General features: G+C 49.1%; 1 protein-coding gene across 3 annotated transcripts in view; it reads left to right on the forward strand.

Annotated features, from left to right (window-relative positions):
* The window catches only part of ZHX2 (zinc fingers and homeoboxes 2), a 162,199-nt gene extending 141,001 nt beyond the window's left edge, over nt 1–21,198 (forward strand). For 2 of the 3 annotated variants that reach the window (XM_047074139.1, XM_047074138.1), the window contains 2 exons: nt 5,224–7,968; nt 20,026–21,198. In XM_047074139.1, the coding sequence (XP_046930095.1) occupies nt 5,449–7,965 (2,517 nt within the window). In that variant the 5' untranslated portion in view covers nt 5,224–5,448 and the 3' untranslated portion in view covers nt 7,966–7,968; nt 20,026–21,198. Of the gene's footprint in view, nt 1–4,235; nt 7,969–20,025 lie in introns of those variants that run through there. The other variant, XM_047074140.1, reaches the window with a different exon arrangement.
* Nucleotides 21,199–22,509: the final 1,311 nt, after the last annotated feature.

Here is a 22,509-nt window from a genome sequence, read left to right on the forward strand (position 1 = left end):
GGGGTGATTCTTCCCAGGGCCGTGGTTCTTGTGACTCCATCACGGGGACCCCCCCCCCCCCCGCCCCGAGAGATGAGTTCTTCAAAGGCTCCGTGTTTTCTGCGCCCTGCCCCCACGTCTGTCTTCTCTTCCTTCATCTTTCCTTCTTTTTGATCTGCTGTGGTTTGGACTCCTGGTCACCAAATGAGTTGTAGAAGATGCTGTTTATTCTGAACCACGGTTTTTGGAACACTGAGGAGTTTTAGGATGTTTTACCACAGTTTGGTTCACTTCTGGGCCCCATTTGTCAACAGATTTAAGTCATTCTACGTATGGGGAGTTTCTCTAAGAAGAATCTCTTCCCCCTCCCTCCCCTGCACCCATTCCTGCCCGATTTCTTTGTTTTGCAGGCGAAAAGTTTCCTTTTGCTCCCTTGCTTAAAAATTCTATTTCAGGGGTGCCTGCATGGCTCAGTCAGTTAAGCATCTGACTTCGGCTCGGGTCATGATCTTGTGGTTCGTGGGTTCGAGCCCCGCTCCGGGCTCTCTGCTGTCAGCACAGAGCCTGCTGCAGATCCTCTTTCCCCTTATCTCTCTGCCCCTCTGCTGCTCATTCTGTCTCTTTCCCTCTCTCTCAAATAAATAAACATTTAAAAAATTTCTAAAAATTATATTTCAGATTCCCCAGTCTCTTGGCTAGTGTGTGCAAATGTAGCCACCAGCTGTCACGACAGGGACACCCTCTGTGGCACTTTAGGACCTCCTTCCCCCTTACAGAGCCCCTCTGCTCATGCCCCCGGCGCACACCCACGCATACACTCACGCACGTGCACGCACACACAAGGGTGCCTACACGTGCACACACAGCAGGACATTTTGCCGTGCCTCCTCTCTCCGTATCAGCCACAGGCCCCACGAGGCAGCCATCCTGAGTTAATTATTCAGCCAACATGCATAGGAAGCTTACTACGGGCCAGGTGTGGTTCTAGGCTCTGAGGAAACCACAGTGAAAAGTTTCTGCCTCTATGGAATCTATGTTCTAGAATAGCACTGTCCAGTAGAAGGTCCCTCAATGATAGAAAAGTTCTGCGCCGCTTCATACAAAAGCCACCAGCCACGTGTGGCTACTGAGCACTTGAAATGTGGCCAGTGTAACTTGAGGAACTGATTTTTTTTTCATTTTCTTTTATTTTAATTAACTTAAATTCGAAGGGCCACATTTGCCTAGTGGCTGTCATATTGAAAGTCCTAGAGGAAGAAAAAAGTAGATAAATGCTCTCTCTTCCCTCCTTCAGTCACAAAATGTCTAAGTAAATTTTAAATATTGAAAAGTGCTGTGAAGAAAGCAAAGCCAAGCAGAGTAAGGAAACAGAGTAATGAGGGAGGCACTGATTTACTTGGGGTGGTGGTCAGGAAAGGTCTCTCTGTGGGAGGATGCCTTTTATTTTTGTTTTAATGTTTATTTATTTCTGAGTGAGAAAGTGAGAGTGAGGGGAGAGGGGCAGAGAGGGGGGAGAGAGGGAGAATCCCAAGCAGGCCCTACACTGTCAGCACAGAGCCCAATGCAGAGCTTGAACTCACGAACTGTGAGATCGTGGCCTGAGCTGAAACCAGGGGTCTGCCACTTAACCAACTGAGCCACCCAGATGCCATGAGGATGACTTTTAAATGGGGACGTGAGCACTGAGGAGCTCGGGGGTGGGAGGTTAGGGCAGAGGTCCTGTGACGTGCAAGGGGGAGCAGGAAGTATGGGCCAGAACGTGCCGGGGTTGCAGGCTGTTATAAGGGCTTGGAGAAAGGGCTTTGTGCAGAAAGGTGACATGAACTGATTCTTATCTTAAAATATGCCGCTGCTCCAGAGAGGAAGGAAGCGGGAGACCCTTGAGAGGCTGCCACAGACTTCCAGGTGGGAGAGGACGGTAGCTTAGACAAGGCAGGGGCAGGGGGTGTGGAAGTGGTGTGAAGGGTCAGATACTAGATTTATTCTGAAGACAGAGTCAGCAGCATTGCTGACGGATTAGTTGGGGTGAGCCCAGGAGAGTTTGGGCCGGAATGACCAATGGTGGAGCCACTGATAGAGATGAGAAACTCTGGAGGAGGTAACGTATGGCCGAGGGGGAAACCAAGAGTCTCAGCAGCAGGGACATGGAGGCTGAAGATGTCAGTTTGGGTGTGGTCAGCAAAAAGACACGGTTCCCTCTGCTCTGCTGTGCCCGTGTCCTCTCCTCACCAGTGCCCGGAGGGACACTCACCCACTGCTGATGACGTTGTCCAGCGTGGGAATGCCAGGGCTTCTCGTTAGAATAACTGGGTTCTGGATTCACAGGGGGAAATGCCCCTCCCCAAGTCCTGCTCAGCTTTGTCACCTGAGCCCCTAAGCAGATGTGTGTGGGCACAGTCCCGCAGAGTTGCTCGTAAAAATAAGCCTCCACTTCCACCCTTGAGCGCTCTCTTCAGTGGAACTCAACCCCAAGGCAGCGGGAGGGACAGGAGGTAACAGCCATCTTTTCCCTTTCCCTTCTCCCCAGGTGTCAGCTCTACTCCTTTCAAAACACATCTCCCTTCTCCTTTAAGCACAAAATGAAAGACGCCCTCTACACCAGCCCGTGCATTTACACACTGGACGCTGCCACTTCCCCGGCTTTGCTACTCCTAATAAGCAAATTGTTCCTGTACTCCCAAATTAATATTTGTTTAATGCAATTCCAATCAGAATTCTAACAGGATTTTATTTTGCAGATGATTCTGATTTATGGGAATTGATTTATATGAAGAAATGACCAAACTAACCCAGAAATGTTTTGCCAAAGAAGAGTGATAAGGAGGAGCTCACTCTACCAGACATTAAAACATACTCTAATCTACAAAAAAATAATAATAATAATAATAATAAGTCATGTGTGTCAATAGCTAGATACGAGGCACAGAATAAATGACCCAGAAACACCCTAGTATATATAAAAATGTAATGTATGACAGAGATGATTTCACAAATTAGTGAGAACACAATACATGCTATGAGATAATTGGTAACTCTCAAAAAAAATGGTTAGAATTGTATCTTACAGCTTAACCCAAGATCAGTTGAATTCCAAATGCGTTAAATGTAACAAATAAAGCTAAAACACTCTGAGAAAACATAGAATGCTATGTCTCAGCTATCAAGGCAGGGAATCACTTTTTTTTTTTTTAACGTTTATTTATTTTTGAGACAGAGAGAGACAGAGCATGAGCAGGGGAGGGGCAGAGAGAGGGAGACACAGAATCTGAAGCAGGCTCCAGGCTCTGAGCTGTCAGCACAGAGCCCGATGCAGGGCTCGAACTCACGGACCGTGAGATCATGACCTGAGCCAAAGTCGGCCGCTTAACCGACTGAGCCACCCAGGCGCCCCGCTTTTTTTTTTAATGTACAAGTGATTTTTATCTATTTTCTGTTGAAGTATAATTGACATATAAGATCCTGTTAGTTTCAGGTGTGCATCATAGTGATTCCATGTTTTTATACATCATGAAATGATCCCCACAATCAGATAGTTACCATCTGTCACCATACAAAGTTAATACAATATTATTGAGTATATTCCCTATGCTGTACATTACATCCCAGGACCTTTTTTTTTTTTTTTTTTTTACAACTGGAAGTTTGTACGTCTTAATCACCCTTCGCCTACTTCATCTGCCCCTCAAACCCTCCCCTCTCTGGCAACCAGCAGTTTGTTTCTTGTAACTGGGAACCACTTTCTATATAAAAAATCACAGCGAAAGGAGCCACAAAAGAAAAAGGTTGGTAAATTTGCTGCCTAAAACGTAAAACTTTTGCATGTAAAAACACGAAAAATGCCATCTACGAACAAACACGAATGAACATAAAAGGTAAACAATCGACTAGAATCATTTTGCAACAAATAAAGTACTGATGCTCTTAATATAGAGACTTGTAAATCAATAGTAAAACCACTGAGCATCACAAGAGAAAAATGGCATGAATAAACAATTCAAAAGGAAAGAACACACAGGGCAAGTAAATCTATGAAAGCAGTTCAACCTGATTAGCAATGAAGGAAAGCACAAAAGTGTATTAAGATCATCTAACCCTGGGGCACCTGGGTGGCTTAGTCACTTAAGCATCTGACTTCGGCTCAGGTCATGATCTCACGGTTCATGGGTTCGAGCCTCCCGCCGGGCTCTGTGCTGACAGCTCAGAGCCTGGAGCCTGCTTCGGATTCTGTCTCCATCTCTCCCTGCCCCTCCCCGGCTTACAGTCCTTCTCTCAATCTGTCTCAAAAATAAATAAACGTTAAAAAATTTATTTAAAAAAAAGATGGTTTAACCCTATCTAATCAGCAAGGCGTTTCCATGGTAATATTCCATGTAGGTCGAGTGGTAAGTTGGGCATTCCCGTTCATTGCCAGGGGAAGGGCCAGCTGATGGAAAAGTTGGCCAAATGAGTGAAGAGAACTTAAAATGCACATATCCTTTAACCCAGTGCTTCTGTGTCTAAGCATTCATCCTAAGGACTTACCAGAAATAAGGACTCACGGTGTTGCCTGCAATTTTGTTGAGAAGAGCCAAAAATTGAAGAAAAAAAAAATGTCCAACAAAAGCTGAATGACTAAATGTATCACATGTGTATATCCCCCCAAGGTAGTATCATGCAGCCATTTTTAAGTCATTATTTTGCTCATTATTTATAGAAAGAGGGAACATTTCAAGTGAAATAAAGGAACTACAGTATTCAGGGTGATTTTTTTCTCCTTTATACTTGAAAGCATTTTCTGGATTTTCTATACTGGTGACTTCTGTGATAAGAAACAAGAGTTGATATCCATTTTCTAATACCCATATAAACACCATTTGGTGGCCCCAGGTAAGCCTCTTGCTTCTGATGTACCATCAATTAAAGCAGCTTGAGAGCCCAGCGACATCTCGACATCTCATCTCTGCCACCCCACCCACCACTTCAGAGCTTAGAGCCTTCATTGCATTTCTGTATCTGTTTGCCTCTAAACATGAACGAATGACCTGCACCCTCCTTTGCTTGCGTTGGGCCGGTTCCCACTGCCCTTCCCAAAGAAAGGAAGAAAAGAATGTGATCTTTTATTTTCATGTGCATCCTCTCTCACTGTCTGTGCGTACCTAGGTGTCTGCTTTATTGTGGGTGCCAGTTGGGGTGGGTTAGAAAGAAATGCTAGTTTCTTCTGCCTTGTGGAAAAACACTGACCCTATCTTTGTTCTTGTCCCACAGATATGATGCTGCCTCTTGTGTTTAGCCATTGGAGCAGTTACAGTTTTTTGTGCTGAGATCATTCTGAACACTCAAACACTAGACTTCAGCATTCAAGGGAAGCCAAAGCCATTGGAGGGGGAATAAAGCCCAAAGCCTTTTATCTGATTTGCTCCAAAAATTTCACTGCCCCTTCCCTACCCACCCCCCTCCCCAAATTTAAGCTGTTGCACACAGACAGACGGCATGGCGAGCAAGCGAAAATCCACAACCCCGTGCATGGTTCGGACATCACAAGTAGTAGAACAAGATGTGCCCGAGGAAGGAGACAGGGCCAAAGAAAAAGGAAACAGCACAACACAGCCTGAAACAACCAAGGACAGTTGGACAGTAGAACCCGAGAACTCTTCCAAAGAAAATGAAGTGATAGAGGTGAAATCTACAGGGGAAAACCAATCCAAAAAACTCCAAGGTGGTTATGAATGCAAATACTGCCCCTACTCCACGCAAAACCTGAACGAGTTCACGGAGCACGTTGACACGCAGCACCCCAACGTGATTCTCAACCCCTTATACGTGTGTGCCGAATGTAACTTCACAACCAAAAAGTACGACTCCCTGTCTGACCACAACTCCAAGTTCCATCCCGGGGAGACCAACTTCAAGCTGAAGTTAATCAAGCGCAATAATCAAACTGTCTTAGAGCAGTCCATCGAAGCCACCAACCACGTCGTGTCCATCACCACCAGCGGCCCCGGAAGCGGCGACGGTGATCCCGGAATCTCAGTGAGTAAAACCCCCATCATGAAGCCAGGGAAACCAAAAGCCGATGCCAAGAAGGTGCCCAAGAAGCCGGAGGAGGCCACGCCCGAGAACCACGTGGAAGGGACTGCCCGCCTGGTGACAGACGCGGCTGAGATCCTCTCGAGACTCGGAGGCGTGGAGCTCCTCCAGGACACATTAGGGCACGTCACGCCTTCTGTCCAGCTCCCACCAAATATCAACCTTGTCCCGAAGGTCCCCGTCCCGCTGAATACTACCAAATACAACTCTGCCCTGGACACGAATGCCACCATGATCAACTCCTTCAACAAGTTCCCTTACCCGACCCAGGCCGAGTTGTCCTGGCTGACAGCTGCTTCCAAACACCCAGAAGAGCACATCAGAATCTGGTTTGCCACACAGCGCTTAAAGCATGGCATCAGCTGGTCCCCGGAGGAGGTGGAGGAGGCCCGGAAAAAGATGTTTAATGGCACCATCCAGTCAGTACCCCCCACGATCACCGTGCTGCCGGCCCAGCTGGCGCCCACAAAGATGTCACAGCCCATCCTCCAGACAGCTCTGCCGTGCCAGATTCTCGGCCAGACCAGCCTGGTGCTGACTCAGGTGACCAGCGGATCAACAACGGTCTCCTGCTCCCCCATCACGCTTGCCGTGGCCGGAGTGACCAACCATGGCCAAAAAAGGCCTTTAGTGACTCCCCAGGCCGCCCCCGAGCCCAAGCGTCCACACATCGCTCAGGTGCCAGAGCCCCCGCCCAAGGTGGCCAACCCTGTGCTGACGCCAGCCAGTGACCGCAAGAAGACAAAGGAGCAGATTGCGCATCTCAAGGCAAGCTTTCTCCAGAGCCAGTTTCCTGACGATGCTGAGGTCTATCGGCTCATCGAGGTGACCGGCCTTGCCAGGAGTGAGATCAAGAAGTGGTTCAGCGATCACCGGTATCGGTGTCAAAGAGGCATCGTCCACATCACCAGCGAATCCCTTGCCAAAGACCAGTTGGCCATCGCAGCCTCCCGACACGGCCGCGCGTACCACGCGTACCCGGACTTTGCCCCACAGAAATTCAAAGAAAAAACACAGGGTCAGATTAAAACCCTGGAGGACAGCTTTTTGAAAAGCTCTTTCCCGACCCAAGCAGAACTGGATAGACTAAGGGTGGAAACCAAGCTGAGCAGGAGAGAGATCGAATCCTGGTTCTCAGAGAGACGGAAGCTTCGGGACAGCATGGAACAAGCAGTCTTGGATTCCATGGGGACTGGCAAAAAAGGCCAAGATGTGGTGGCCCCCAATGGTGCTCTGTCTCGACTTGACCAGCTCTCCGGTGCCCAGTTAGCCAGTTCTCTGCCCAGCCCTTCACCAGCAATTACGAAAAATCAAGAACAGGTACATCTCCTGCGGAGCACGTTTGCAAGAACCCAGTGGCCTACTCCCCAGGAGTATGACCAGTTAGCAGCCAAGACGGGCCTGGTCCGAACTGAAATTGTGCGCTGGTTCAAAGAGAACAGGTGCTTGCTAAAAACCGGAACCTTAAAGTGGATGGAGCAGTACCAGCACCAGCAGATAGCGGGAGATCACGGTTACGACGCCCCACCAAGGAAAGCAGTGAAAGCCGTCATCACTGAGAGCCCAAAGAATGGAAGTGACGTGGGTCAGCAACATTACAAGGACCCCAAAAAGCTCTGTGAAGAGGACTTGGAGAAGCTGGTACCCAGGGTGAAAGTGAGCAACGAGCAAGCCAAGGATGGTGTGCCGGCCAAGCCTTCTGAAGCCACCTCGGACAGGTCGGAGGGCAGCAGCCGGGACGGCCAGGGCAGCGACGAGAATGAGGAGTCGGGCGTTGTGGATTGGGTGGAGGTCACGGTCGGAGAGGAGGACGCCATCTCAGACAGGTCGGATAGCTGGAGTCAGACGGCAGCCGAAGGCACCGCAGAACAGGCCGGCTCGGACTCCGACAGCATCCCTGCCGAGGCTGGCCAGGCCTAACAGGTAACCCCCTCGCTGCTCCCCGCAGGAAAGTAGGCGAGGATGCTGGCTGGCTTTCTCTGTATTACCAGAGTCCATATAGGTTGTAGGGTACGGAGATGTTGACACAGATGATGAGTTCTTTTTAAAAGTTCTTGTTTGAAAAAGGAAGGAAACCAGGGATGCTGGCAGGCCAGGTCAGAGGACCTGGAGGGGGTCCCGCAGGACCAGTCAAAACGGTCCTTGGCTTCATGCAGGATGGAAAGCAGGTGTGAGCCAGCAGGAGGTGAGAGCAGAGTTTACTGAAGGGAGAGAGAGAGGGATTGAGAACAGATACGGACGGAGCGTCTGGGAGACTTAAAAAGGAAAGGAGCCGGAGTCTCATCTTTGCTTGGGGTCTGGGGATTTTATTGACCATTGCGGTCTGGAGCACATGTCCTCTCAGGCATCCAGGAACTCAGGGTCCAGGTGTCCATCATAAGTCGCTCGTTCCCTGGAGTCAGGGAATTTTGACGACGAGATGTCTAGAGTCAGTGGTCTGCAATAGGCAGGCGTGTGCCACATGATGGCCTCACCTGGTCCTTCCTGAGATGTTATCTACTGTGCTAGAAGGCCCCAGAGAAATCATGAACTCCTGGTCCCTTGTAAGGAGGACGTACATTAAGGCATGTGAGGGGTGGAGGGTGCAAGTCCTGGCGAGAGCGAATAGAAGCAGGAAAGGGAGCAAAAAGCAGATTCTTATGGAGCCCTTCGGTTTCCTGGTCTCACTAGCGGCTGGTGGATTTTGTGTCCTCGTTTGCAAGGCCCTGCCCATGAGTGACAGCGCTGTGGCATATCTTGGACGCACCCTCTGGGGCCTCTCCGTTCCTCAGTCTACAAGCAGTTATAGGGACACAGCCTCTGCCTGCTTTCTGTTTGCTGCTGTAAGAAACGGACCTGAAAAGGATGTGTCTTTTCCTTTTTCTTTCTGTGTTGTTTTGTTTTGTTTTGTTTTCATTTTCATTTTCTTTCCTTTCTTGGATTTTTAAGGGTAGTTAACCAAGTTTACTGGCCAGAGATTTGGGGTTGTTTCTTTCAACCTGACAGGTTTTGGTGTTTGCCCAGTCATGGCTGAAGGAAGGCGAGTTTCTCACTATATAACACAGCTCATAATTGTGCTGAGTGGGTCCCCAGAACCCCTTCAAATCTGGAAGAGACTGGTGTAAATTAGGCCTGTGGAGCCACAAAAGCCTGGGAAGGGAGGTTGCCATGGTTACTAATGGCCGTGTCATCCACATGATGGGACATGCACCCAGGCCCTGGTGTTTGTGCTTTCACAAGAGGTCTGTGCAAATCAAGGCCTCAAAACACAGCAGCTTGCTTGGTGGTAGGTTTAGAATAGAGGGGGCAGCGGGGAGAGGGGTGCAGGAGGCAGAGAGCCGACCTTGGCCAAAGCCGACACATTCCACGGGCAGCTTGGAACCAGGAGGGAGAGGTGTGATTTACGCCCTGCCCAGATTGGCTTCTCCAGAGGTCACTTAAAAGGCAACAGAAGCCCCCCCCCCCCCATCATGTCATCTTTAAAAATAATGAAACAAAGGTAAGAACCTCCAGAATGATTGATAAGGTCCCGAAGGGAGCCCTGGAAATTACCATGCTTCTTTATTAACGACTTCGGACAACTTTGGCTGGTCATGCCCCTCATCAATTCATTTATTTCATAGTAAGAAATAGCAGTAAAGAAATAAATGAAAAAATAAAGTCTTCTTAGAAACCGTATTTTAGCCGGTTCCATCAGTTAGTGAAAGAGCAGTTGAAGGAACAGCCAATCAGAGATGCCATCAAGGCTTCTTCCCGCCGCCCTCCCCCCGACTTTTCAAGGGGGAATCGTAATGGGGTACAGGTGAGGAGGCGGTCCAGAGGGGAGGGGCTAGTGGCAGGAGGGGGCTAAAGTCCAATAGTACCAACTGCCCCCCACCATCTGGCTACCTTGGTTCCTCCCTCTGGCTATTCTCGTACCTTCCTTTGAGACCTAGCTTGCCCTGTCTTCTATCCTTGACCTTTTCCAGTGCGTGACATAAATTTACCCGATTGCTTTTTCCTCCTGCCACGGAGTAGACAATAGGGTTCAGTTCAGTCCAGCAAATACATTCTGCACACCTACCGTGTGCCAGTCTCTGTGCTAAGTGACAGAGATAACGGGATGAAGAAAGCAGATAAGAGTCCTTTCACGTGGTGCTCAGTCAGGCCAAGGAGAGAGGAAATTGCTCTTTCCTTTACTAGCCGGGGTGATCCGTGGTGTGATAGGGACACGCCCAGCTGTGCACTGGGGCACGCAGGAGGGGCATCCAGAGGTCAGGGCAGGCTTCCCGGAGGAAGGGATATCTGTCTCAGAGACTAGCTGAAGGGAAGGGGCTGGCCGGTGCACTGACAAGGAAGAGTGGCTCATGTGGAAAGGGACAGACAAGGAAAGTTCCAGAGATGAGAAAAGGAATGGTACAGTTGAGGAACCAAGAGAGTTTGGGCACAGCCAGAAAGCCGAGTTTGGGGTTCAGGAGACGATGAGAAAAGGCAACTCAAAGAAATGACCGTGGTTTTCCACAGCAAGCAAAAGCTATTCTGAACCAGCTGTGTTGGCCGAGTTTGAGTAGAATTGTGAGTGTCCCGTGTCCCAGAGTGAGCTGGGATGGCACTTCCAGGTCCCCATGGCTGAGTGGGGTTTGTCTAGGGGTAGCAGCTCCCCAGGGGCCCTGAGGCCACCTGTCCCCATCCCTTCTCCCCCAAGCTGTACCACCACCGACAGGGGAACATGCCCAGCTCTTCTGCCTACCATCGGGCCTGTTCCCCACGAGAGGCCCAAGAGAAACATAAAGGGGGAAGCAATGCTAAAACCATTAAGGAGCAGCTTTGGAGGGAAGGGAGGAAGGATGGAAGGGTGGGCGCAGGGCCTCCTGAGCACCAGAGGCTGAGCTAAGTGCTCTGGCCCCAGATGGTCTTCCTCGGTGCTCCTAGTGACGCCGAGAGGTAAGCTACTGTATATTTTCATAGGCCCAGAAACTGAGGCTCAGAAACCAAGGAGCGTACCCTCCTTCTCCCAACCAGCACCTTGGCTCCGCTCCACAGCCCCGCCTCCTACTGCTGTCTCTGCCTCTCTGTTTCTGACAGAAACTCCCTGTCTCTGGATGACCCCCAGGGTGGGGTTGGGAGGTGGGTGTTTAGATTTGACAGTTGATATTAGATAATTCAGAGATGAAGGAACTGGCTGTTTTCTACCTCCCACCCACCCACCCACACACACACAAACCCAGAAATACCGTGGAACCCCCTTTTATGTTTATTTATGGCGAATGCCCTCAAGTGTGAGCTGAAAAATGTTCCCAAACAAGATGCTATGGTCTGCTTGACACCGGGTAGCACCCAGTGTCCCTACTGGCTTCCTGATGTTTCCGAGGTGCTACTGCATTGAGAAAAGGGCTGCGGGTCTGGCCTGGTGGTGGCATCCCGGACAGAGGCACCCGCTTAAGGGAACCTTTCGACTTAGAGGGAAGAAATCCCTCCAAATTACTTCACAGCTTTTATGAACCGAACACATGGGTCTCTTGAAATTCATAAATATTCAGTGATGCCTTTATTCAAACACATATTTATTTAGGAAACTGCAGTTGGGTTCAGTTGTTACACATACGATAATCCTGAAAATAATGCACAGTTTCAGCTTCGTAAAAGGTGTTATGGGATGTACGTATGAGAAAGAGAAAGAGAGAGAGAATGAACTTGGGTGAGCAGCTGAGAGCAAACTCCAGGGTGGGGTTTCCTCCTCTGTTGTGGTTCAGCATCCCCTCTGCCGAAGCTTCACAAGCTCACGACAGCGACAGCGTTGACTCGGGCCAGGTTCACTCAGCCTTGAGGGCAGACAGAAAGGGACTCCTTACCTTTGAATTGTGTTGTGATGATTCATCCTCTGGGGCCAAACAGTTATGGAGCTATCCATTGAGAGACGTGTCGTGGTAAGAGGCTGAACAGTAAATTCCTCCTTTCCTAAAAATGAGTCAGAATACTTGAGCCAAACATTGCCAGACATATGCCTCAATGTTTGGCCAGATGGAATATCCCAGTACTCCTACTACTAAGAATTTCTATATACCGGTATATGCCATGTACTTGGCATTCTTCTTAGCACATCCATTAAATCATCTAAACCTCACTTCATCCCCGTGACATAGGTATGGCCTTCTTCCTGTTGTGCAAAGGGCAAAACCGAGGCTCAGAGAGACGCGTGGGTTCCTCAGCTAGCAGCTGGTGGCGCCCGGAGGCCACCTCTCATCTGTGAGGCACCAGTGCCTGACCCAACCACAGTTGGTACCACTGCCACGGGTCAGGGCAGACCAGCAGGACTTGACTCTTTCTTAATACTATAGTCAAACACGAATACACAGTGACTCGTGCACTAACTTGGCTACCTCCCAATTCCTGACAGTTTCCAACTCATGATTAGGGATGGCTTTGGACAAGAGATAAATTTCGTGAAAAATATTTTCCAGGGTTCAGCTTGCTTAAAAAATTCAAGGCTACCAACTGGTGCATCCTGGCTACACTTTAGGATCCAGGATATGCGTGCCCCACAGTCTGTTCAGATTAGCTGTCTAAATACAGATATTTGAATGAGTGGATGGATGGATGGATGGATGCATGGATGAAACTGTAATTATCTGTTTCTCTGTCTCTCCCCACCAGACCCTTGAATGTAGGGACCATATCCTATTAATCTCTGAGTCCCTAGTGCCTAATTTGGAGGCGGTGCTTAATAGCAATGTATTGAACCAACCTGAGAATTAACAAACATAGTTGACTTTCAGTTGTCTGGAATCTCGTATTTCAGTCCTTTGCTCCTTGTCCTCGTCCTCCTCCCCCTCCCCTACCACCCCCTCCCCACTCCCTCTTCCTTTCACTTCCCATCCTCCTTCCCTTTTCCCTCCTCCTCATTTTCCATCAGTCATTAGCCTTATTAGCTGACAGCTGACAGAGGAGAGAAGTTGGGGACAGTTTGCTTTCCGTGCATGTGAGCAACTCCAGGAAAAGGTCTGCTGGAGAATCTCACTGGTTATTTACTGGGTGATGCTTCTCAGGGACTGCCCATTAGCCTCGCAGCCCTGGCACCTAATGGAGAGTTAACTGTTACCACTTCCATTTGCCTAATTCTGGAGCTTCTCACGCTAGGAATTCTCACTGTGCTTTGGGCAGCTTGTAGCAATTTAGGAATCATGAAGTCTAAGTTCCCTCATTTGTCAGAGGAAGGATGTGGGCCCCAAGGAGAGGAAGTAACTGGTCCAGAGACATCCATAATAAGTGATTCGACCCATTTATGCATCAGGTTATTTGTGGAATGCCTCTGGCACGCCACACTCCAGGTGTGTTCAAACTCTGAACATCTGTGGTACCCAGCATGTTCCTTCCCTCATGGAGCCCACAGTCTAGTGAGGGATGACATTTTAACCAAACAAAAAGGAGAGATTGCCATGCTAACAGGTTTTTTGAAGGAAAAGTACACAGTCTGTGGGAATATACGATAGGGGAATTTGACTTGATTTGAGTGGTTGGGGGAGGCTTCTCTGAAGAGATAATAAATGAGTTAAAATCCAAAAAGTCAAGTATGAGTTGGCTGAGCAGAGAAGAGGGGGAAGTAGCCTTCCATGCTGAAGATACAGTATACTCGAAGGCCCTGAGGCCAGAGGGAACTTCACATCGGGGGACCTAAAAGGTGGCCATTGTGGCAGTGATTTGCCCAGTTCACACTTCACAGAAGTTCATGGGTTAAAAAGCAGAGTGGTATGTGACCTACAAATAATCCAAATTTCCCTTGAAACTCCTCTACCTCACCAGTAAAGAAGACTGGATGTGATTCAGTGTGTATGATCCTGTAGAGAAAGTTTAGATGCTCTGAGATACTCAAGGAAGGAGTAAAAGGAAGTCATGTTGCAGATATCTGGGCATTCAGACCTTCCTGCCATAGTGGTAAATGGAGGATGGATGCTGGAAAATTCTAGAGCATCCACATGGCCATATGTTTTACTTTATTCTCTATTATTAGTAGGTCTCTATAACTTTAATACTTAACGATATTAGTCAACTAAGGCTGCCAGAACAGAACACTACAGATTGAGTGGCTTAAACAACATTTATGTCCTTGCAGTTCTGGAGACTGAAAGTTCAAGATCAAGTTTCCAAGCAGAGTTGGTTTCTGGTGTGGCCTCTCTCCTTGACTTGCACGCAGCCACTTCTCTCTGTGTCCTGTCCTTTCCTAGTCTTTCCTCTGTGCCTGTGCCCTCCTAATGTCTCTTCCTCTTCTTATAAGGACACTAGAGCCCCACCTCATGACCCTCATTTAGCCATAATTACCTCTTTAAAGGCCCATCTCCAAATACAGTCAGATTGGGGTTAAGGCTTCAACATATGAATAGTGGGGTAGGGGACATAGTTCAGCCCATAGCACTAATAGAATTGTCTGTTGTTGTTAGGATTAAATGAAATAATACAAGTGAAATCCCCTAAACAAGGGCCCAGCATTAGCATCAGCAATTGCTTAGTTGCTGGCTCTGAATTGACAGTCTTTTTTTTTTTTTTAGTATATTATGATTACTTTTAATGTTTACTTATTTTGAAAGACGGTGGGGAGAGGCAGAGAGCAAGGAAGAGAGAGAGAGAATCCCAAGCAGGCTGCACACTGTCACCACAGAGCCCGATGTGGGGCTTGATCCCATGAACCATGAGATCACGACCTGAGCTGAAATCAAGAGTTGGGTGCTCAAGCGACTGAGCCACCCAGGTGCCCTGATACTTTTTTTTTTTTTTTTTTTTATGGAGAAGAACTTGGCTGAATGCCTTCCAACTTGGCTTTTTCAGTTGGGGCCCCACTTGTACAAGCTCATGCTGTTGTGTATTAATTGCATCTCAGAGGGGTGGGGGTGAGGATGGGGGGCAATGACAAGGGGTAACATTTGCTGAGCCCTTACTGTGCCAGGCACTTTGCATGTGTTGATGACTCTCTGAAGTCAACACTATTCTTTTTCGTTTTATGGCTGAGGAGAACGAGGCACAGAAAGGTAGCTCATCCAAGATCCTTCAGCTAGAAAGTGGGGGAGCTGGCATTCAAACCCGAATCCACATGCATAAACACGTCAGGGGTGTGCCTAGTGAGTTTAAAATATGATTCTGTTTGCCCAAATCCTTTGGACTCCTCTAGATAATATCCTCTGATGGAAAAAGGGCAGGAAGAGCCAATAGCCCCTTTGACTCCTTCTCCCATTGAGCCTCCTTGCAAGCAGCCTGGGGGAGACTTGCCTGGCTTGTAAGTCTCAGCAGTTTCCCCAAGCCCAGAGGCTCCCCAAACGGCTGCAGTGAAAGAGCTTTGGCCAGATATGCCAGAGTTGACCAAGGCCTGGCATGGGAACGATTTGAGATGGGATGGAGTCTTCCTGGTCCACTGGGAAATTGCTTAATCCCTCTCCCTGCCACCACGTTTTCCTTTTCCCAATTCTAATTAAAATCAGAGCATGCCCCCTCTCAAGAAAAGAAAGTTTGGCTCAAATATTATTAAGATAATAAATCACTATCACGGTGCTTGTTTTTCTGTCTCACAGAGACAGTATTTCTCCTGAGTCCGCGGGGCTTAGGGAAATCCCTACAGAGCAAATTAAAGAGACACAGAAACAGGTATCACATGGGAAAAGAATTCTAATTTTTTCATGTTTCCCCAATGGGTAAAGTAATAAGCAGATTTCGCTGAAGAATTAGACAGTACTTTTTAGCCTTCCAAGTTGTCCCCAAGATAGAAAGGGACTGCTATGAAGGCAGAGGGTTCTCTGTCCTGGGCAGTGTTCAGGAAGAGGCTAGACGTCCACTTGGTAGAATAGTGGCCATAAGCAAAGGGCCCAACGATCTTACTGTTTCCTCCCAAAGGGGAGATCCGGTGCTCTAGGATCAAATAATCCATCGGGTCACTGGTCCTCTGCCTTGGGGAATGTCTCCGTCCTAGTGGTAAGATTGCGGATAGAAGCCCAGGGGATTAGCAAGAGGCCACACAGTCAAAATCACTGTGCTATTCTACAGTAAAAACCCGAGATGGGAGTTTGTCACCAACGTTGTGTAACCAGCCACCCCTCTAAGAGCAGCGTGCTTGTCCCATTTTTCTTTCACTAATGAACGCCGGGGCATACTGTGTGGGCCAGACCCAGAGTGGGGGGGGGGGGGGCAGGGGTCAGCAGTGAACACCGCGGGCCCCATGCGTGTCCTCAGAGGACGTACAATTAACCAGGCAGTTTGAAGACCGCGTGATACAGTTGTGCTGGAGATCCCTGGTGCAGGGGCGTTTGACAAGGAGACCTGAGGGTGCTCGGGGGCAAAGCCTTCCGGGGAAGCAGCCTGTGGCTAGGACGCGCTGCCCAAGGGGAAGTGACTGGGCCACCGGCTGTGTCCCTCATGGGGAAGGGAAACCGCCCCGCCTTCTGTTCCCAGCGGCTTCCCAGCCTCCCTTTTGAGAGCATTGCCAGCCCCCGCAGTCCTGCCCGCTGCCACGCACCCTGGGAGAGGTCAGAGGAGAGCTGAGGTCCCAGGGTGCTCCCAGGGCCCAGAGCCACCCACGGACATCTGGGGTCTCTGCAGAAGCAACTTGGTGTCCTTTTCTCCGGGTCACCCTTTTGCCCTCTGCAGTCCGTTTGGGAAGGGGGTGGGGGGTGGTAAGGGCTTTGTTCAGTATTTCTTTTCTTCGTGAATACACCTGTTTGGAGGCTTATGTGTGTTGATGTCCACAAGAAATGACACAAGGGAATCATAACACATCGCCCGATGAAGAACCACCTTCGTATTGAGGCATATCTAAAAATGTGAGTTTTTGCCATTCGCTTGAAAAGACAGGGTTCAGTTTCATTTTTGAGAGGGAGAGAGAGTAAATACGTGTATACACACACACCCCTAAGGCCCCAGTTTTACACCTGTCGTCCTTCCTCAAAGGAAAATGAAGCAGTGTTTCGGGAGCACCTGCATGCCTGGCACTCCCCACCTGTAACCCCCGCCCCCAGCGGCCCAGCAGGTATGGGGGGATGGAAGTGAGTCTCAGGGTGGTTAAGGAAGTAACACGGACACACAGCTAGGAAGTGGCAGGCCCTGGATCCCAGCTACTCCGACCCCACGGCTCTTTCCACTCTGACCCACCACAGCCAATACCCACAGTCGTGTGCTGACCTGATGCTCTGCAGCCTGGCTGGGAGAAGGATGAAGAGTAGCGGTCTACCCCCCTTGGGCCTTGTTTCCCGGGCTCTTGAGAACCGCTCAGGTGGGCACCCCACCAGAGGCACCCCCTTTGCAAGGGTGGTGAAAGACCCTGTTTGCTGGGGGGAAAGCCAGTTCCTTGGGGAGCGCAGGAGGAGCCTGGCTCTGGTCCCTGTGCCCACCCGGGGGTGCATGTGGCTCTCCGTGGGATCAGCAGTAGGCACGTGGACCTCTCTGGGTGCCCAGAACCGCCAGCCCCTGCCTTTGAAGCAGACGTGCTCTCCCTGTCCCCAGGTGTCTCCATGCAGGGGGAGACTGTGTGAGTAGGACAGGGAGCCTGGACCCCGATCAGGTGTGGGAGGAGCAACTGAAGTGGGACTGACCTTGGAGGAATGCAGGCTCCACCACTCGCTACATGCCTGACATCATTTAATCTCAGCCCCTGTTTCTTCACGCCACGGTAGGCTTAACGGTCTGGTTACTATAAGGAGTGGACGGGATGCATTAGCATTAGCACCTACCATTGGGCCTGGCTCGTAGTAAGTGTGAGAGAAATATCAGTTCCTGTCATTGTTGTCACAACCAAGGTCATTACTGTGACTGTGCCTCTGAGAAGTCTCGTGATTTGGGGGATTCGCCTTTCTTCCCGGAGCTTCCCTCCTTTTCCTTGTGAACTGAGTGATGGGACAGCACCACCTGTGAGGACCCCTGTGGTTCTTACAGTTCAGTGACTTTTGCGGATCACTTTCAGGCGGTACCAGATCCCAAGGACACCCCCGGAATCTGGTTTCATCCACAGACGTTTCTCTCACCAGTTGGCTTCTTAACTCCAGCATTCATTCTCCTAGTCAGAGCACCTAGGAAATGTGGGGACAGCTGACCTCCTGACATTAAGAAAGAATGACCGTATAGGTGACCTGCTGATACCTCTGGCTGAGAAGTCAAGTCTGCTTGCTCTTGGGGTCCCCTGTGCTAAAGGCACTTCTTAGGGTCCTCTCCACTAGAAGCAGCCATTCCAAGAAGGAGGCAAAGAAAAAGGTGGCAAAAGAAAAAGTCGCTTCAGGAATCCACAGATCTGATAAACTTCCAGCCTGTCATGGAATACTAGCTGTAGTCCTGGGCCCTCCCCTCGGATTCCTTTCCCAGGAGCTCCAGATCCTGGGAGCCCACAAGGGTAATCATGGCGGTCTGTCCTTGCTTCCTCGGGCTGCCTTAAAGTACCACAAAGCGGTGGCTTAAACAACAGAAATGTATTCTGTCACAGTTCTGGAGACTCAAAGTCTGGTGTTGGCAGAGTTGGTTCTTTCTGGGGGCCGTGAGGGAAATCTGTTCCACGCCTCGCTCCTAGCTTCTGCTAGGTTGCTGGCAGTCCTTGGTGTCCCTTGGCGTCCCTTGGCGTCCCTTGGCTCATAGATGCATCACCATGGTCTCTGGCTTCGTCTTCATGTGGTGTACTCTCTGTGCGAATCTGTTTCAGTGTCCGGATTTCCAGTTTATAACGTCACCAGTTCTGTTGGATGAGGGGACACCCTAATGACCTCATTTTAACATGACTATTTATCCCTGTAAAGGAATTTCCAAATAGGGTTTCATTGTGAGATACTGAGGATTAGGACAACAGTATATCTTTTGAAGAGACACAGTTCAACGCACAAGAGGGTCCTTGTGCTGTTTTAATAACATCAAAGAACATAAGAATTAAGCATTTCTCCATTCGGACTCTTAATACTGTTGGTATGTTATAAGCAGACACTCTGGAGATTGCCTGGGTTTGAATCCTGACGGGGCCACTTCCCAGCTGTACAATCTTGGACAAAGTGTTTAGCCTCTCTGTGCTCAGTTTCCTCACCTATAAAATGGGAACAATGGTCACACACCTCTGAAGGTTGATATCGAATTAAAAATGCACTTAAGGGGCACCTGGGTGGCTCAGTCAGTTAAGCATCTGACTCTGGCTCAGGTCATGATCTCGTGATCTGTGAGTTCGAGCCCCACGTCAGGCTCTGTGCTAACAGCTCAGAGCCTGGATCCTGCCTCGGGTTCTCTGTCTCCCTCCCTCTCTGCCCCTCCCCCACTCGCGCGCGCGCGCGTGTGCTCTCTCTCTCTCAAAAATAAACATTAAAAAAAATTTTTAAATACACTTAAAATGTTTCATCTTGTTATGATCACTGTTCTATACCTTATCATGCTTGGAAAAGGCTGCAGCCAACAAAACAACAGAAGTCTGTAATACTATGTAGTATTGTCAGACTCTGGAACTTTAGGAGCCCCTGTGACTGGCTCCCCCTCCAGGAATGAGAAAAAGGCCTTGTAATGATGAAAAGAGTCACAGGCCACCACCTCCACTTGCCCAGAAAGTCATCCTATTTTCAAAGGTCTGTTTCTGGGGACGCTTCCTGTGATGTCAGACTGTACTCGGGAAAATACACTCTTTTAAAAAAAAAAAAAAACTGGGGCGCCTGGGTGGCTCAGTCGGTTAAGCATCCGACTTCGGCTCAGGTCATGATCTCACGGTCCGTGGGTTCGAGCCCCGCGTCGGGCTCTGTGCTGACAGCTCAGAGCCTGGAGCCTGTTTCCGATTCTGTGTCTCCCTCTCTCTCTGACCCTCCCCTGTTCATGCTCTGTCTCTCTCTCTCTCAAAAATAAATAAAACATTTTTAGAAAATTTAAAAAAAAAACTGGCCCCAAACTGGGGCACTTGTCTCTCCTCTAAGCCCTAGCATGGCTTTGGAAGGGGTCCTCCCCAAGACAGCCAGGAAGAGTGACCCAGCCCCCTTCCACCCAGGGACTGATCATCTCCTGACATCTTGTCTCTCCGGTTTTGTGTTGTCTTTCTAGGGAAGTCTGTCAGAACTGCATTGCTGATAAAGGGGACGCTCTGTCTTTGAGGAAGGAAGAGGACCTCCCTCCCCGGCCGTGGGCCACCCTGGTCAGAGGCTCCAAGTGGAACCACTTAGCCGGCGTGTGGCTGCTGGGTGCCGGAGCCCCAGCCTTCACACACACCCCGCCCGGAGGACCGGCGGGAATTGTTCATAGTGCCAAAGTCCTACTACTGCGTTTTCAATGGGTCCTTGTAAATAGTTTGCTCCTCTGCCCTGGCCCCCACTTCTTGCTATACTGGAACCAATTTGTACGATGTGGGAATTTTGTTACCTTTTTAATCAAGGGCAACGTCCTTTTCCAGCACTACCATTGTAAGGTTTTTTTCCAGGAGGGAGGGCTGATCACATGTGCTTTTCTCTTTTTCCTTTTTTTTTTTTTAATCTTTATTTTATTAATTTTGGGGAGGGGGGAATGTTAGCATTAGTGCCATTATATCTACTGGATTTTAGGTAGGGAGAGTTCGTTTTATTAAAAGTAGTTTGAAATTTGGGAGATTTCTCCGTGGGAAGGGCTAGGATTTGGGCTTCTGTCTGAACTTTGAGAGGGTTTCACAGATGGCACATCTTCCAGATCAAGCCCATTTTTGGTTCTCCCTCCCCCACCAGCCACCTCTGGGGTCCCTGTTTAGCCACGCACAGGGCTTTCCGAACTGCCAACAGGTGGATCTGGTTTTCTCCGCCGCCTGGCCTCTTGGGCTGACCTTGGGCGGAGCCAGCACCAGAGAACTAGGGAGCAGGTGGCTCCCTCTTTCAGCGTCTTGTTAGATACCAGCAGAAAGGGCTTCCACATTTCTAGCATTATCGTTACTTTTGTGAAACTCCAACAAAAAGAGGTCTTCCTATCTAGATGGTACAAAAATGAACAACTTTGGTTTTGATTTCTGTTCCTAACTGCCTTTTCTCAGTGTGGTATTTGACAAGATTTCAGCCTGAAGCCTCACCATGATCTGATTTTTTTGTTCGTGTTTGTTTTTGGGCCAATTTTAGATTCCTGAGTGCACTTTTGTTTTTTGTTGGGTTTTTTTTTTTCCAATTAGTCCTAACTTTTAAAGAGGAAAAACCAAGAGACATATCTGGTGTAAATGTTGCAATATGAATTGTGTTTGCAACCCCCTCCCCCCCCACCCCCCATTTGGGTATACTGCACAAATAAAATGCTAGGGAGTTTGGAAAAAAAAACATTTTTTCTAACTTGTTGCTCATTTGTTGTAACTCAATAAAGCAGAGACTAAACATTTTTATAACCTTTTCCTCTGCTCCTTGTTCTTCATTGCTGCCTGGCTTCGAGGGCATGAGGTTTCCAACTCAGCCACCTCTCGTTTCAAAGCAGTATGACAGATTCATTTGACATTTCTCATTTTCTGTCTTGGTGAGGTCCGACAGCACAAATGGGACTTTAAAAACAGGGCGTACATGTCGATGTGGGAATCTGTCACATCTCTTGGACACAGAGAAGTAAGTGATAGGTCCTCCCTTCTCCAGGGTCTTCACAAATAGATTCATAAAATACTGCAGAGAACAGCATGAGTGGGAAGGAAATCTGCAGGCCATGTGCAGGACCCCTGCTCGCCCTCCGGTGACCCGAGGTAAGTCACTCCCCTCCCTGGGCTGCTGCTGACAGGTGACTGGGACACTGCCATTTCTCAGAGAAGGCTGGCTTTTGCGTCTCTGCCCAGGTAAGGTTTAAAGAGTCCCTCACTGTTCAGGGGTGAGGCTCATCTGCCCGGGGATTTTCAAGCTTGGGCAGGCACCAGAATCACCTGGAGGGGCTAAAGTTTCTGATTCGGTAGGCCCGGAGCAAGATCCGAGAATCTGTGTTGCTAACAAGTTTCCAAGGTAAGGCTGATGCTGCTGGTCTGGGAAACCCACTTTGGGAATCTCTGGTCTAGATATTTGATTTTCCAGGGATGTATGGACTTTCGGCCAGTTTATCTAAACTAAGCATGTGTATAAAGCATGTGGAAGTATATTCTTCAGACAGCCCTCCCACTTCCCCAAACATAGGAAACATTGAAAAATCGGATATTCTGAGTAAGTTGGCCTTCTCTGGAAGATGTCTTCTATCTTGAATATTGTAGAGTTCTGGCCTTTGGCCACAAAACCGTGCAGTCCTGCAGCAGCCATGGTCTGGGGCTCCGGCTGCCTGGGAGATACCTGCCCACTAATCTCTGCACCCCCTTTTCAATCTCCATCCCCTGGTCCCCTACATAGTCAGGAGGCAGAGATGCCTTCTGCTTAGCGGAATCTGCTCAGTCCCCACCAGCCACCCCAAAGCTCATGCTCCAGATACTACCCTCCCACCGGGACCACTGCAAAAGCACCTGTTCTCTGTCCCAGTGTCACCCACCCTCCAAGGCTCCCTACCTACAAGACAGGATGAGACGGAAGCACACAAGCCACCTACAGCTGCAAAACATAAGGAGCCAAGGCCGTGCAAGTG

Source organism: Lynx rufus, unplaced genomic scaffold (genome assembly GCF_022079265.1).
Source record: "Lynx rufus isolate CCGP_SWC_20201006 ecotype Redwood Valley unplaced genomic scaffold, mLynRuf1.p SCAF_12, whole genome shotgun sequence".
NCBI classification, from domain to species: Eukaryota; Metazoa; Chordata; class Mammalia; order Carnivora; family Felidae; genus Lynx; species Lynx rufus.